The 14,085-nt window shown below is 52.2% G+C and overlaps 2 protein-coding genes across 2 annotated transcripts in view; one reads left to right on the top strand and one right to left on the bottom strand.

Annotated features, from left to right (window-relative positions):
* Positions 1 to 79: 79 nt before the first annotated feature.
* Positions 80 to 1,327, bottom strand: LOC138354405 (mediator of DNA damage checkpoint protein 1-like). The gene has a single exon (XM_069308592.1). The coding sequence runs from the start codon at positions 1,325 to 1,327 to the stop codon at positions 80 to 82; it is 1,248 nt and encodes a 415-aa protein (XP_069164693.1).
* Positions 1,328 to 1,865: 538 nt separating this feature from the next.
* LOC138354404 (platelet binding protein GspB-like) overlaps positions 1,866 to 14,085 on the top strand; it is an 80,389-nt gene continuing 68,169 nt past the window's right edge. The window contains exon 1 of the mRNA XM_069308591.1: positions 1,866 to 1,889. Coding sequence (XP_069164692.1) covers positions 1,866 to 1,889 — 24 coding nt within the window. The remainder of the gene's footprint in view (positions 1,890 to 14,085) is intronic.

Below are 14,085 nucleotides of genomic sequence, written 5' to 3'. Positions count from 1 at the left end.
CAATTGCCTTAGTGTACTAACGAGAGAGAGTCAGAACAGAATATCTCCAGAGAAAGGGCCGTGATAAATATATTTCTTACTAGAAGGTAGTACTCAGAGTTTCCTGGGTCGACCTGGGGCTTGGGTCGGCAGTGTCTGGGGCTTGGGTCGACAGTGTCTGGGGCTTGGGTCGACAGTGTCTGGGGCTTGGGTCGGCAGTGTCTTGGGCTTGGGTCGACACAAAGGCCAGGTCGATAGTATCTGGGGTTTGGGTCGACAGTGTCTGGGGCTTGGGTCGACAGTGTGTGGTGCTTGGGTCGGCAGTGTCTGGGGCTTGGGTCGACAGTGTCTGGGGCTTGGGTCGACAGTATCTGGGGCTTGGGTCGACAGTGTCTGGGGCTTGGGTCGACAGTGTCTGGGGCTTGGGTCGACAGTGTCTGGGGCTTGGGTCGACACAAAGGCCAGGTCGACAGTGTCTGGGGCATGGGTCGACAGTGTCTGGGGCATGGGTCGACAGTGTCTGGGGCATGGGTCGACAGTGTCTGGGGCATGGGTCGGCAGTGTCTGGGGCATGGGTCGACAGTGTCTGGGGCATGGGTCGACAGTGTCTGGGGCTTGGGTCGACAGTGTCTGGGGCATGGGTCGACAGTGTCTGGGGCATGGGTCGACAGTGTCTGGGGCATGGGTCGACAGTGTCTGGGGCATGGGTCGACAGTGTCTGGGGCATGGGTCGACAGTGTCTGGGGCATGGGTTGACAGTGTCTGGGGCATGGGTCGACAGTGTCTGGGGCATGGGTCGACAGTGTCTGGGGCATGGGTCGACAGTGTCTGGGGCATGGATCGACAGTGTCTGGGGCATGGGTCGACAGTGTCTGGGGCATGGGTCGACAGTGTCTGGGGCATGGGTCGACAGTGTTTGGGGCATGGGTCGACAGTGTCTGGGGCATGGATCGACAGTGTCTGGGGCATGGATCGACAGTGTCTGGGGCATGGATCGACAGTGTCTGGGGCATGGGTCGACAGTGTCTGGGGCATGGGTCGACAGTGTCTGGGGCTTGGGTCGACAGTTTGTGGTGTTTGGGTCGACAGTGTCTGGGGCATGGGTCGACAGTGTCTGGGGCATGGGTCGACAGTGTTTGGGGCTTGGGTCGACAGTGTCTGGGGCATGGGTCGACAGTGTCTGGGGCATGGGTCGACAGTGTCTGGGGCATGGGTCGGCAGTGTCTGGGGCTTGGGTCGACACAAAGGCCAGGTAGACAGTGTCTGGGGCATGGGTCGGCAGTGTCTGGGGCTTGGGTCGACACAAAGGCCAGGTAGACAGTGTCTGGGTCCTGGGTCGATCAAGCATTATTCTATTAAAAAAGAGAAAATGAAAAATAAAGGATAATAAATGAAAATATATACTGGGAAGCAACACAGCAGCATGTCAACACACACAAGCAGCCTCACCTGCGAGCAGTTGTGTTCGATGATGTAATCAACATTACTTCGGGTTATTATGAGCAAACTATGATGAATAGAATTTTTTTTAACTTTTGCTGACTTCAGTGTGAAATATTTTACAATATAGTAATAAAGAATTGTTTTAATTTTTTAAGAGGTTAACCATATTCAGGAATCTTAAGGTAACTTCATGGATTTGCTATGGGAGCTGTGGAGTCAACCCTGATCCTCCCATGTTGGGCACGTGTCCTTCAGGCATCACCGTGCAAAGTTGAGTGAGGCTTGCCCCAAGCATCTGGGTTCCAATCTTGACCAAACATACATTTTAGAGATAATGATCTGTTGAAACAATGAAGAGATTGACATTATATTGACTAACAGTCACCTGACCTCCTGGATTAGTTATACAATGTCATCAGTCTCCTCGACAGGATGAGTTAATCATGCCAGAGTGGGAGAGGCCTGAGGTATAATACCATCATAGGGCTTATCACAAGAGGATGGAACGCCATTATTCTGTCTCGTATCCTCTAGTCAGAAGATGGGGCTAAACAAGCTTAACCAACAGCCACTCAATTGGTGCTCCAGCAGTGTGACCCCGCACTCCCCGCCACCACGGTGACCCCGCACTCCCCGCCACCACGGTGACCCCACACTCCCCGCCACCACGGTGACCCCACACTCCCCGCCACCACGGTGACCCCGCACTCCCCGCCACCACGGTGACCCCGCACTCCCCGCCACCACGGTGACCCCACACTCCCCGCCACCACGGTGACCCCGCACTCCCCGCCACCACGGTGACCCCACACTCCCCGCCACCACGGTGACCCCGCACTCCCCGCCACCACGGTGACCCCGCACTCCCCGCCACCACGGTGACCCCGCACTCCCCGCCACCACGGTGATACACACACACACACACACACACACACACACACACACACACACACACACACACACACACACACACACACGAACCAAGGAAAGATAACGAAATATACAATGAGAGGTGGTGGCAGCAACTCCAGAATTCCTCACCAAGTATGGCAGAACTGGAACCCCTGGAGGCATGGATACCCCAGGTTCACTACCCCAGAACCCCTGGAGGCATGGATACCCCAGGTTCACTACCCCAGAACCCCTGGAGGCATGGATACCCCAGGTTCACTACCCCAGAACCCCTGGAGGCATGGATACCCCAGGTTCACTACCCCAGAACCCCTGGAGGCATGGATACCCCAGGTTCACTACCCCAGAACCCCTGGAGGCATGGATACCCCAGGTTCACTACCCCAGAACCCCTGGAGGCATGGATACCCCAGGTTCACTACCCCAGAACCCCTGGAGGCATGGATACCCCAGGTTCACTACCCCAGAACCCCTGGAGGCATGGATACCCCAGGTTCACTACCCCAGAACCCCTGGAGGCATGGATACCCCAGGTTCACTACCCCAGAACCCCTGGAGGCATGGATACCCCAGGTTCACTACCCCAGAACCCCTGGAGGCATGGATACCCCAGGTTCACTACCCCAGAACCCCTGGAGGCATGGATACCCCAGGTTCACTACCCCAGAACCCCTGGAGGCATGGATACCCCAGGTTCACTACCCCAGAACCCCTGGAGGCATGGATACCCCAGGTTCACTACCCCAGAACCCCTGGAGGCATGGATACCCCAGGTTCACTACCCCAGAACCCCTGGAGGCATGGATACCCCAGGTTCACTACCCCAGAACCCCTGGGGTTCTGGGGTAGGAGTTTGCTATATGTATATACGAGTAGGGAAGGGAATCATCAGGGGAGAGCGCCAAGCCATTACCACTATATAGCACTGGGAAGGGGTCAGGATAAGGGTTTGGGATGGGACGGGGGGAAGTAATGGTACCCAACCACTTGTGGACAGACGGAGATTGAACGCCGACCTGCATGACGCGAGACCGTCGCTCTTCTGTCCACCCGCAAGTGGTTGGGTTATATACAAGCACGCACGCACGCATGCACGCAAGCAAGCACTCACGCACGCACACACACAAACGTTATCGCAACATTGCACAGCTTTAAGTAAAGCCGTTCTCCCCACACCCGAGCACATGATCCATATATCGTAGATTACTGCTATGTTGTGGTCATTGTCCCGAGACAACTGTGACCTTCCTCCTGGCGTAGATGACCTTTGACCCGTGACCTTCCCCCTGGCGTAGATGACCTTTGACCCGTGACCTTCCCCCTGGCGTAGATGACCTTTGACCCGTGACCTTCCCCCTGGCGTAGATGACCTTTGAACGTGACCTTCCCCCTGGCGTAGATGACCTTTGACCCGTGACCTTCCTCCTGGCGTAGATAACCTTTGACCCGTGACCTTCCTCCTGGCATAGATGACCTTTGACCTGTGACCTTCCCCCTGGCGTAGATGACCTTTGACCCGTGACCTTCCCCCTGGCGTAGATGACCTTTAACCTTCCTCCTGGCGTAGATGACCTTTGACCCGTGACCTTGGGTAAGTCTGAAGCAACAGGACGTAGCAACTACTATACACAGACTAAACAACTTGAATGATTCCTTCACACCAGTAACAATATGGTGGTGGGGGCACCGACTCCTGGGGGGGGAGGGGGCTCCCTCGTCAAGGTGTAGTGCTTTACGGAACAGCTTGGGCAACAGAGGTGCAGTTCTTGTACCTAAGAGGGGAGGGCGACGCCAACATAGTGGTGGAGGAGCAGCTTCTGCCACTGTGGAGGGTGCAGTGTTTACTGTGCATCACTACCATCACTGCTGCACAGTCCTTGTGATGGTACAGTGTGTTCTGTGCATCACTACCATCACTGCTGCACAGTCATTGTGCTGGTACACTGTGTACTGTGCCCCACCATCACCACTGCACAGTCTTGTGATAGCAAATGTGTCAGGTGCACACGCCTCCCTTGTCAGGCAGCATGAGCATGCACAGGCCCCTGAACTATTGTACAAAGCTTCCCATATCAATGTAACTTTACCCAACCACTATTAATAACAATAGTGGAGTTCTGTACTTTTTAAACCCAACTTTAAGTACTGTCTTCGTAAATAAATCACAATACCCCAAAAAATTTAACATTATTTGTAACAAGTTAAATATGGTAATTTTTTCCACATAAGGGTGATAATTATAACAAACTTTTAGAGCAGAGTATTGTGCCAGAAGCTCAGCAAAAGAATTATCATCACGTGTGGGGTCGCCTCTAGTGGTGTTGAGAGGCAATGATCACGACGTAGAAAATACCGGTGTTGAGAGTGGCTGGGAGACATGGACCTGACGTCACTCACCCCAACGTACAACCTCCTGCCGCTGTTGCTCGTACCTAATCTCCTCTCCCTCTGCCCCTCCTCCTGTAGTCCGGTTAATTATGAGTAAGGTTGGAAAAGCAGCTTCAAGAATTCGTGTGATTAAATTTTGTCGCCACATGCCTGGGCGTCGGAGGCCCAAGCTGGTGGAGCAGCGGCCTTTAATCTCCAACAAATATGTCGCAACTTCCTCCCCAAGACTCTCATACACACGACAAAGACAACCACCACCAAGTTGTGGCAATTTTGGCATAACAGCTGAATTGAAGCGTCTTTGTCAAGGGATCATAATTTGTGGTGGTGGTGGCATTGATGTGGTGGTGGTGGTGTTGATGTTTCTGGTGGTAGTGGTGGCATTGATGTTTGTGGTGGTGGTGGTGGCATTGATGTGGTGGTGGTGGTGTTGATGTTTCTGGTGGTGGTGGTGGCATTGATGTTTGTGGTGGTGGTGGTGGCATTGATGTAGTGGTGGTGGTGTTGATGTTACTGGTGGTGGTGGTGGCATTGATGATTGTGGTGGTGGTGGTGGCATTGATGTTTGTGGTGGTGGTGGTGGCATTGATGTTTGTGGGGGTGGTGGCATTGATGTTTGTGGTGGTGGTGGTAGCATTGATGTTTGTGGTGGTGGTGGCATTGATGTTTGTGGTGGTGGTGGCATTGATGTTTGTGGTGGTGGTAGCATTGATGTTTGTTGTGGTGGTAGCATTGATGTTTGTGGTGGTGGTGGCATTGATGTTTGTGGTAGTGGTGGTAGCATTGATGTTTGTGGTGGTGGTAGCATTGATGTTTGTCGTGGTTGTAGTAGTGGTGGCATTGATGTTGTGGTGGTGGCATTGATGTTTGTGGTGGTGGTGGGGGCATTGATGTTTGTGGTGGTGGGGGCATTGATGTTTGTGGTGGTGGGGCATTGATGTTTGTGGTGGTGGTGGTAGCATTGGTGTTTGTGGTGGTGGTGGTGGCATTGGTGTTTGTGGTGGTGGTGGCGGCATTGGTGTTTGTGGTGGTGGTGGCATTGATGTTTGTGGTGGTGGTGGTGGCATTGGTGTTTGTGGTGGTGGTGGTGGCAATGGTGTTTGTGGTGGTGGTGGTGGCATTGATGTTTGTGGTGGTGGTGGTGGCATTGGTGTTTGTGGTGGTGGTGGCATTGGTGTTTGTGGTGGTGGTGGCATTGGTGTTTGTGGTGGTGGTTGCATTGATGTTTGTGGTAGTGGTGGCATTGGTGTTTATGGTGGTGGTGGTAGCATTGGTGTTTGTGGTGGTGGCATTGATGTTTGTGGTGGTGGTGGTGGCATTGATGTTTGTGGTGGTGGTGGTGGCATTGATGTTTGTGGTGGTGGTGGTGGCATTGATGTTTGTGGTGGTGGTGGTGGCTTTGATGTTTGTGGTGGTGGTGGTGGCTTTGATGTTTGTGGTGGTGGTGGTGGCATTGATGTTTGTGGTGGTGGTGGGGGCACTGATGTTTGTGGTGGTGGTGGTGGCATTGGTGTTTGTGGTGGTGGTGGTGGCATTGATGTTTGTGGTGGTGGGGGCATTGATGTTTGTGGTGGTGGTGGTGGCATTGATGTTTGTGGTGGTGGTGGCATTGATGTTTGTGGTGGTGGTGGTAGCATTGATGTTTGTGGTGGTGGTGGCATTGGTGTTTGTGGTGGTGGTGGCATTGATGTTTGTGGTGGTGGTGGTATTGATGTTTGTGGTGGTGGTGGCATTGATGTTTGTAGTGGTGGGGGCATTGATGTTTGTGGTGGTGGTGGCATTGATGTTTGTGGTGGTGGGGGCACTGATGTTTGTGGTGGTGGTGGTGGCATTGATGTTTGTGGTGGTGGTGGCATTGATGATTGTGGTGGTGGTGGTAGCATTGATGTTTGTGGTGGTGGTGGCATTGGTGTTTGTGGTGGTGGTGGCATTGATGTTTGTGGTGGTGGTGGTATTGATGTTTGTGGTGGTGGTGGCATTGATGTTTGTAGTGGTGGGGGCATTGATGTTTGTGGTGGTGGTGGTGGCATTGATGTTTGTGGTGGTGGTGGCATTGGTGTTTTTGGTGGTGGTGGTGGCATTGGTGTTTTTGGTGGTGGGGGCATTGATGTTTGGTAGTGGTGGCATTGATGTTTGTGGTGGTGGCATTGGTGGCATTGATGTTTGTGGTGGTGGTGGCATTGATGTTTGTGGTGGTGGTGGTGGCATTGATGTTTGTGGTGGTGGTGGCATTGATGTTTGTGGTGGTGGTGGTGGCATTGATGTTTGTGGTGGTGGTTGTGGCATTGATGTTTGTGGTGGTGGTTTCATTGATGTTTGTGGTGGTGGTGGCATTGATGTTTGTAATGGTGGTGGCATTGGTGTTTGTGGTGGTGGTGGTGGCATTGATGTTTGTGGTGGTGGTGGTGGCATTGATGTTTGTGGTGGTGGGGTTGATGTTTGTGGTGGTGGTGGTGGCATTGATATTTGTGGTGGTGGCATTGATGTTTGTGGTGGTGGTGGCATTGATGTTTGTGGTGGTGGTGGTGGCATTGATGTTTGTGGAGGTGGTGGCATTGGTTTTTGTGGTGGTGGTGGCATTGATGTTTGTTGTGGTGGTGGCATTGATGTTTGTGGTGGTTGGGGCATTGATGTTTGTGGTGGTGGTGGGGGCATTGATGTTTGTGGTGGTGGCATTCGTGTTTGTGGTGGTGGTGGTGGCATTGATGTTTGTGGTGGTGGTGGTGGTGGTTGCATTGGTGTTTGAGGTGGTGGTGGCATTGATGTTTGTGGTGGTGGTGGTGGCATTGGTGTTTGTGGATGTGGTGGCATTGATGTTTGTGGTGGTGGTGGTGGCATTGGTGTTTGTGGTGGTGGTGGCATTGATGTTTGTGGTGGTGGAGGCATTGATGTTTGTGGTGGTGGGGGCATTGATGTTTGTGGTGGAGGGGCATTGATGTTTGTGGTGGTGGTGGTGGCATTGGTGTTTGTGGTGGTGGTGGTGGCATTGGTGTTTGTTGTGGTGGTGGCATTGATGTTTGTGGTGGTGGTGGTGGCATTGGTGTTTGTGGTGGTGGTGGTGGCAATGGTGTTTGGTGGTGGTGGTGGTGGCATTGATGTTTGTGGTGGTGGTGGTGGCATTGGTGTTTGTGGTGGTGGTGGCATTGGTGTTTGTGGTGGTGGTGGCATTGTTGTTTGTGGTGGTGGTGGCATTGATGTTTGTGGTGGTGGTGGCATTGGTGTTTGTGGTGGTGGTAGCATTGGTGTTTGTGGTGGTGGCATTCATGTTCGTGGTGGTGGTAGCGGCATTGATGTTTGTGGTGGTGGGGGCATTGATGTTCGTGCTGGTGGTGGCATTGATGTTTGTGGTGGTGGTGGTGGTGGTGGCACTGGTGTTTGTGGTGGTGGTGGTGGCATTGATGTTTGTGGTGGTGGTGGTGGCATTGATGTTTGTGGTGGTGGTGGTGGCATTGGTGTTTGTGGAGGTGGTGGCATTGATGTTTGTGGTGGTGGTGGTGGCATTGGTGTTTGTGGTGGTGGTGGCATTGATGTTTGTGGTGGTGGTGGCATTGGTGTTTGTGATGATGGTGGTGGTGGTGGTGGTGGCATTGATGTTTGTGGTGGTGGTTGTGGTCGGGGCATTGATGTTCGTGATGGTGGCATTGATGTTTGTGGTGGTGGGGGCATTGATGTTTGTGGTGGTGATGGTGGCATTGATGTTTGTGGTGGTAATGACATTTATGTTTGTGGTGGTGAGGGCATTGGTGTTTGTGGTGGTGGGGGCATTGATGTTTGTGGTGGTAGTGGCATTGATGTTTGTGGTGGTGGTGGCATTGGTGTTTGTGGTGGTGGTGGGGGCATTGATGTTCATGGTGGTGGCATTGATGTTTGTGGTGGTAGTGGCATTGATGTTTGTGGTGGTGGGGGCATTGATGTTTGTGGTGGTGGTGGCATTGGTGTTTGTGGTGGTGGTGGAGGCATTGATGTTCATGGTGGTGGCATTGATGTTTGTGGTGGTAGTGGCATTGATGTTTGTGGTGGTGGGGGCATTGATGTTTGTGGTGGTGGTGGCATTGGTGTTTGTGGTGGTGGTGGTGGTGGGGGCATTGATGTTTGTGGTGGTGGCGTTGGTGTTTGTGGTGGTGGCATTGATCGTGGTGGTGGTGGTGGCATTGATGATTGTGGTGGTGGTGGTGTCATTGATGTTTGTGGTGGTGGTGGCATTGGTGTTTGTGGTGGTGGTGGCATTGATGTTTGTGGTGGTGGTGGCATTGTTGTTTGTGGTGGTGGTGGCATTGATGTTTGTGGTGGTGGTGGCATTGGTGTTTGTGGTGGTGGTAGCATTGGTGTTTGTGGTGGTGGCATTCATGTTCGTGGTGGTGGTAGCGGCATTGATGTTTGTGGTGGTGGGGGCATTGATGTTCGTGCTGGTGGTGGCATTGATGTTTGTGGTGGTGGTGGTGGTGGTGGCACTGGTGTTTGTGGTGGTGGTGGTGGCATTGATGTTTGTGGTGGTGGTGGTGGCATTGATGTTTGTGGTGGTGGTGGTGGCATTGGTGTTTGTGGAGGTGGTGGCATTGATGTTTGTGGTGGTGGTGGTGGCATTGGTGTTTGTGGTGGTGGTGGCATTGATGTTTGTGGTGGTGGTGGCATTGGTGTTTGTGATGATGGTGGTGGTGGTGGTGGTGGCATTGATGTTTGTGGTGGTGGTTGTGGTCGGGGCATTGATGTTCGTGATGGTGGCATTGATGTTTGTGGTGGTGGGGGCATTGATGTTTGTGGTGGTGATGGTGGCATTGATGTTTGTGGTGGTAATGACATTTATGTTTGTGGTGGTGGGGGCATTGGTGTTTGTGGTGGTGGGGGCATTGATGTTTGTGGTGGTAGTGGCATTGATGTTTGTGGTGGTGGTGGCATTGGTGTTTGTGGTGGTGGTGGGGGCATTGATGTTCATGGTGGTGGCATTGATGTTTGTGGTGGTAGTGGCATTGATGTTTGTGGTGGTGGGGGCATTGATGTTTGTGGTGGTGGTGGCATTGGTGTTTGTGGTGGTGGTGGAGGCATTGATGTTCATGGTGGTGGCATTGATGTTTGTGGTGGTAGTGGCATTGATGTTTGTGGTGGTGGGGGCATTGATGTTTGTGGTGGTGGTGGCATTGGTGTTTGTGGTGGTGGTGGTGGTGGGGGCATTGATGTTTGTGGTGGTGGCGTTGGTGTTTGTGGTGGTGGCATTGATCGTGGTGGTGGTGGTGGCATTGATGATTGTGGTGGTGGTGGTGTCATTGATGTTTGTGGTGGTGGTGGCATTGGTGTTTGTGGTGGTGGTGGCATTGATGTTTGTGGTGGTGGCATTGATGTTTGTTGTGGTGGCATTGATGTTTGGGGTGAAGGTGGTGGGGGCATTGATGTTTGTGGTGGTGGCAATGGTGTTTGTGGTGGTGGCATTGATGTTTGTGGTGGTGGCATTTATGTTTATGGTGGTGGCATTGATGTTCGTGGTGGTGGTGTTGATGTTTCTGGTGGTGGTGGTGGCTTTGATGTTTGTAGTGGTGGTGGTGGCATTGATGTTTGTGGTGGTGGTGGTGGCATTGATGTTTGTGGTGGTGGTGGTGGCATTGATGTTTGTGCTGGTGGTGGTGGCATTGATGTTTGTGGTGGTGGTGGTGGCTTTGATGTTTGTGGTGGTGGTGGTGGCTTTGATGTTTGTGGTGGTGGTGGTGGCATTGATGTTTGTGGTGGTGGTGGCATTGGTGTTTGTGGTGGTGGTAGTGGCATTGATGTTTGTGGTGGTGGTGGCATTGCTGTTTGTGGTGGTGGTGGTAGCATTGATGTTTGTGGTGGATGTGGCATTAATGTTTGTGGTGGTGGTGGCATTGATGATTGTGGTGGTGGTGGTAGCATTGATGTTTGTGGTGGTGGTGGCATTGGTGGCATTGATGTTTGTGGTGGTGGTGGTGGTGGTGGTGGCATTGATGTTTGTGGTGGTGGCATTGATGTTTGTGGTGGTGGTGGCATTGATGTTTGTGGTGGTGGTGGTGGTAGTGGCATTGATGTTTGTGGTGGTGGTGGCATTGATGATTGTGGTGGTGGTGGCATTGATGTTTGTGGTGGTGGCATTGATGTTTGTGGTGGTGGTGGTGGCATTTATGTTTGTGGTGGTGGTGGCATTGGTGTTTGTGGTGGTGGTGGCATTGATGTTTGTGGTGGTGGTGGCATTGATGTTTGTGGTGGTGGTGGCATTGATGTTTGTGGTGGTGGTGGCATTGGTGTTTGTGGTGGTGGTGGCATTGATGTTTGTGGTGGTGGTGGTATTGATGTTTGTGGTGGTGGTGGCATTGATGTTTGTGGTGGTGGGGGCATTGATGTTTGTGGTGGTGGTGGTGGTGGCATTGATGTTTGTGGTGGTGGCATTGATGTTTGTGGTGGTGGTGGTGGCATTTATGTTTGTGGTGGTGATGGCATTGGTGTTTGTGGTGGTGGTGGCATTGATGTTTGTGGTGGTGGTGGCATTGATGTTTGTGGTGGTGGTGGCATTGATGATTGTGGTGGTGGTGGTAGCATTGATGTTTGTGGTGGTGGTGGCATTGGTGTTTGTGGTGGTGGTGGCATTGATGTTTGTGGTGGTGGTGGTATTGATGTTTGTGGTGGTGGTGGCATTGATGTTTGTGGTGGTGGGGGCATTGATGTTTGTGGTGGTGGTGGTGGTGGCATTGATGTTTGTGGTGGTGGTGGCATTGGTGTTTTTGGTGGTGGTGGTGGCATTGGTGTTTTTGGTGGTGGGGGCATTGATGTTTGGTGGTGGTGGCATTGGTGGCATTGATGTTTGTGGTGGTGGTGGCATTGATGTTTGTGGTGGTGGTGGCATGGGTGTTGATGTTTGTGGTGGTGGTAGTGGCATTGATGATTGTGGTGGTGGTGGTGGCATTGATGTTTGTGGTGGTGGTGGCATTGATGTTTGTGGTGGTGGTGGCATTGATGTTTGTAATGGTGGTGGCATTTGTGTTTGTGGTGGCATTGATGTTTGTGGTGGTGGTGGTGGCATTGATGTTTGTGGTGGTGGGGTTGATGTTTGTGGTGGTGGTGGTGGCATTGATATTTGTGGTGGTGGCATTGATGTTTGTGGTGGTGGTGGCATTGATGTTTGTGGTGGTGGTGGTGGCATTGATGTTTGTGTGGGTGGTGGCATTGGTGTTTGTGGTGGTGGTGGTGGTATTGATGTTTGTTGTGGTGGTGGCATTGATGTTTGTGGTGGTTGGGGCATTGAAGTTTGTGGTGGTGGTGGGGGCATTGATGTTTGTGGTGGTGGCATTGGTGTTTGTGGTGGTGGTGGTGGCATTGATGTTTGTGGTGGTGGTGGTGGCATTGGTGTTTGTGGTGGTGGTGGCATTGATGTTTGTGGTGGTGGTGGTGGCATTGGTGTTTGTGGATGTGGTGGCATTGATGTTTGTGGTGGTGGTGGTGGCATTGATGTTTGTGGTGGTGGTGGCATTGGTGTTTGTGGTAGTGGTGGTGGTGGCATTGATGTTTGTGGTGGTGGTGGGGGCATTGATGTTCGTGATGGTGGCATTGATGTTTGTGGTGGTGGGGGCATTGATGTTTGTGGTGGTGATGGTGGCATTGATGTTTGTGGTGGTAGTGGCATTGATGTTTGTGGTGGTGGGGGCATTGGTGTTTGTGGTGGTGGGGGCATTGATGTTTGTGGTGGTAGTGGCATTGATGTTTGTGGTGGTGGTTGCATTGGTGTTTGTGGTGGTGGTGGGGCATTGATGTTCATGGTGGTGGCATTGATGTTTGTGGTGGTAGTGGCATTGATGTTTGTGGTGGTGGGGGCATTGATGTTTGTGGTGGTGGTGGCATTGGTGTTTGTAGTGGTGGTGGGGGCATTGATGTTCATGGTGGTGGCATTGATGTTTGTGGTGGTAGTGGCATTGATGTTTGTGGTGGTGGGGGCATTGATGTTTGTGGTGGTGGTGGCATTGGTGTTTGTGGTGGTGGGGGCATTGATGTTTGTGGTGGTGGGGTTGGTGTTTGTGGTGGTGGCATTGATGTTTGTGGTGGTGGTGGTGGCATTGATGATTGTGGTGGTGGTGGTGGCATTGATGATTGTGGTGGTGGTGGCATTGGTGTTTGTGGTGGCGGTGGCATTGATGTTTGTGGTGGTGGCATTGATGTTTGGGGTGATGGTGGTGGGGGCATTGATGTTTGTGGTGGTGGCATTGGTGTTTGTGGTGGTGGCATTTATGTTTGTGGTGGTGGCATTGATGTTCGTGGTGGTGGTGTTGATGTTTCTGGTGGTGGTGGTGGCTTTGATGTTTGTGGTGGTGGTGGTGGCATTGATGTTTGTGGTGGTAGTGGTGGCATTGATGTTTGTGGTGGTGGTGGTGGCATTGATATTTGTGGTGGTGGTGGTGGCTTTGATGTTTGTGGTGGTGGTGGTGGCTTTGATGTTTGTGGTGGTGGTGGTGGCATTGATGTTTGTGGTGGTGGTGGGGGCATTGATGTTTGTGGTGGTGGTGGTGGTGGCATTGGTGTTTTTGGTGGTGGTGGTGGCATTGATGTTTGTGGTGGTGGTGGTGGCATTGATGTTTGTGGTGGTGGTGGCATTGTTGTTTGTAGTGGTGGTAGCATTGATGTTTGTGGTGGTGGTGGCATTGGTGTTTGTGGTGGTGGTGGCATTGATCTTTGTGGTGGTGGTGGTGGTGGTGGCATTGATGTTTGTGGTGGTGGCATTGATGTTTGTGGTGGTGGTGGCATTGATGTTTGTGGTGGTGGTGGTGGTGGTGGCATTGATGTTTGTGATGTTGGTGGCATTGATGATTGTGGTGGTGGTGGTGGTGGCATTGATGTTTGTGGTGGTGGTGGCATTGATGTTTGTAATGGTGGTGGCATTGGTGTTTGTGGTGGTGGTGGTGGCATTGATGTTTGTGGTGGTGGTGGTGGCATTGATGTTTGTGGTGGTGGCGTTGATGTTTGTGGTGGTGGTGGTGGCATTGATATTTGTGGTGGTGGCATTGATGTTTGTGGTGGTGGCATTGATGTTTGTGGTGGTGGCATTGATGTTTGTGGTGGTGGTGGCATTGATGTTTGTGGTGGTGGTGGCATTGATGTTTGTGGGGGTGGTGGCATTGGTGTTTGTGGTGGTGGTGGCATTGATGTTTGTTGTGGTGGTGGCATTGATGTTTGTGGTGGTTGGGGCATTGATGTTTGTGGTGGTGGTGGTGGGGGCATTGATGTTTGTGGTGGTGGCATTGGTGTTTGTGGTGGTGGTGGTAACATTGATGATTGTGGTGGTGGTGGTAGCATTGATGTTTGTGGTGGTGGTGGCATTGGTGTTTGTGGTGGTGGTGGCATTAATGTTTGTGGTGGTGGGGGCATTGTTGTTTG

Source organism: Procambarus clarkii, chromosome 62 (assembly GCF_040958095.1).
Source record: "Procambarus clarkii isolate CNS0578487 chromosome 62, FALCON_Pclarkii_2.0, whole genome shotgun sequence".
Lineage (NCBI taxonomy): Eukaryota > Metazoa > Arthropoda > Malacostraca > Decapoda > Cambaridae > Procambarus > Procambarus clarkii.
The sequence above is the reverse complement of the archived record's forward strand: the minus strand, read 5'-3'. Positions and strand labels throughout refer to the sequence as shown.

What these genes read in the sequence shown, in the direction of transcription:
- LOC138354405 (XM_069308592.1), bottom strand. Translation starts at nt 1,327, where the DNA reads ATGCTTGATCGACCCAGGACCCAGACACTGTCTACCTGGCCTTTGTGT.